The sequence below is a fragment of the Anopheles moucheti genome, chromosome 3 (assembly GCF_943734755.1).
Source record: "Anopheles moucheti chromosome 3, idAnoMoucSN_F20_07, whole genome shotgun sequence".
NCBI classification, from domain to species: domain Eukaryota; kingdom Metazoa; phylum Arthropoda; class Insecta; order Diptera; family Culicidae; genus Anopheles; species Anopheles moucheti.
Genome location: NC_069141.1, coordinates 72,711,439 through 72,713,890, shown reverse-complemented (window position 1 = coordinate 72,713,890; position 2,452 = coordinate 72,711,439). Strand labels below are relative to the sequence as shown.

At 45.9% G+C, this 2,452-nt stretch overlaps 1 protein-coding gene across 1 annotated transcript; it reads left to right on the top strand.

The window, feature by feature from the left end:
- The first annotated feature begins 374 nt into the window (after window positions 1-374).
- LOC128302989 (40S ribosomal protein S10b-like) lies at window positions 375-863 on the top strand. The gene has a single exon (XM_053039840.1). It carries the CDS (start codon window positions 375-377, stop codon window positions 861-863), a length of 489 nt encoding a protein of 162 aa, XP_052895800.1.
- Window positions 864-2,452: the final 1,589 nt, after the last annotated feature.

Below are 2,452 nucleotides of genomic sequence, written 5' to 3'. Positions count from 1 at the left end.
AAATTTATTGAAATATTGTGTATTTCTACTCAATATCCTCAACACATGAGGCAGATTGTTTACAATCAATCTCCATGACATTTGGTGGAGAGTTGTACCGACTTTCCGCAAGTATGTACCGACTTTTGACGTTCTCACTTTGTCGGTACAGGAAACGGACAATTACATCGACGCTTTGTACAAAAAGCAGTTGGCAACCTTGCGCAGATTTGACATTATCACGTGTGAGTACTGGATATAGCGTTCTGGAGGTCAGTCGCAGTTTTCACATCGCAGCAATACTTTTAAAAGGTAATTTTAAGAGTAATTTAATCCGTGTCCTTCGCAAATCATAATTACACCTGAACCTTGTACGTGTGTCATTTAGCAGCATCATGTACATCCGTAAAAGTGAACGCAAGGCTATTTACCGGGCGCTGTTCGAAAGTGGTGTCTTGGTGGCCTTCGGTAACCATCATCCCAAGCGTATGCACTGCGAGCTGAAGTCGATTCGAAACTTGCATGTTATTAAAACAATGGAGTCGCTTGTTTCGCGCCATCTTGTGGTGAAACAATTTTCGTGGAACTGGTATTACTGGAGGCTGACGAACGACGGTATTATCTATCTGCGCAACTATCTGCATATTCCGGATCAATTGGTTCCGTCGACGCTGATCGCTCGCTCCCGAGCCGTGCCCAATGTGGCGAGCTGCCCGCCGACTAATCGCGGCTTTCCCGATCCGCGCGACGCTTCGGACCGTGGAATTTATCGTCGTTTGGAGCCTCGCCAGGGATATAACAAGCGAGATAATGCTGGTCCTGGAACCAACGAAATGGTATTCCGCGGTGGATTTGAACGTGGACGTCGAAATGAGGAACATTAATATCATCAGCTGAAGTTGTTACCATAGCGGTCATAAAGGCGTAATAAAATTGCACCAAAGCCACTGCCATGTACTTTTCCACGAAACATGCAAGGCATGCTTGGATGCTGTAGCCATAACCTCAAAGAATGTTTCTGGCATATCGTTTTCTTGTTCGCATTGTAGATGACTTTCCGTGGTGGTCGAATTGTACGATTTACCGACGTTTCTAACCTTCAAAACAAGCAGCACCATGGGACGTAACAAATCTTTACCGTCAAGCAAAGATTATCCGATGTCTAATTGGAACCAGTCGAAGCATGTTGTGACATGCGGGACGTGTGATGCATTGCAAATAGAGGTAAGTGAAAACTCGTTCGTACATTGAGCAACGGTTGCCAAAACGATCTGCAAAGTGGTAGCTTTAGAGGTAAAAGAAAGCAACAAAAACTGACCTCTCCCCGGGAGTTTTCTTGGGGAATGCATGAATGAAAACTGGTTGCGTGTCCTGCGTGTGTACCACTCGCACCAAACAAACAACATCGGTAAGCTTCTGCGCTTATCAGCGGCACTTATGGCGCCCAAAATATCTACCGGTTTGTGATTTTGTTTAGCTGTTTTGTGCCTTGGTACCAAGTAAAATTGATACGTTTTGAAAACTGAGACATTCTTGCAGGCCCGTGTGAATCGGGCGGGTTTCGGGGATATCAACGCCATCCACCATCAGTCTTGTCGGTAGATCCGTACGCAATGTGGCAGCCAGTTTTTAGCGCTAATTATAAATTACGCAGCCTATCGCTGGCCGGCAATCAAACACCCGTCCGCTAACCACCCACCGTACGGTACTCCACTTCCTATTCGCTTGAGAGTATCATGTTTTTTTTCTCTTCTTTTAGCTTGTTGACTGCTCTCGTGTTGTCTAGCTGTGTTGTCGTCTGTCATTGCCCGACGGATAGGTTCTCGGGGGATAATGTTGTCCCGTTTTCATTGTAGACTTGATGTGTGCGGTTCAGGTTGTTAGAAATGTTGCTTCCTCGTACACAGAGCAGCAAACACACTACTACACCCTCTGTACAGCTACTAATCGTTACTTAGCCTTAGCCTACACGCGCCTGTCCCAAAGACGTACACTCTCCGTCATTGCGCGAACGCCACATTGTCGCACCCGAAGACAGTGTGTGTAGAGAAATTTCAATTTAAATTAAAATACCATGTTCTAGATTCTATAAATTGTTGGCAAACGGTTAACAAAACCGATCCGAACAGTGCGCACCACTGTGTGTGGGACTGTGCGCTCTTGTAACCACGTTCCGACGACCTGCTGGTTCACTCGAGTGGTTGAACTACAGTGCGCAAAAAAAAACAAGGTACATCATCTAAATCTCCGCGGCTTTGTCGGTGGTTGTGAGATATAACCGCGAATTGATCCCCTCTTTGGTTCGGTGCAATGCGTACCGATTCCACTCACGGGGTCGATCCGACATCAGGTTTTGAGTAAGATGAGTAACTCCTTGCAGGAGTTGTTTTGCAGAGCAATGTTTACTATCGTCTCTGAACAAACGGTTCGAATTGGGCTCCTCAGACCTTGTGTTCGATATTACACCATGTTA

Coding starts and splice junctions, on each gene's coding strand:
- LOC128302989 (XM_053039840.1), top strand. CDS start 375: ATGTACATCCGTAAAAGTGAACGCAAGGCTATTTACCGGGCGCTGTTC.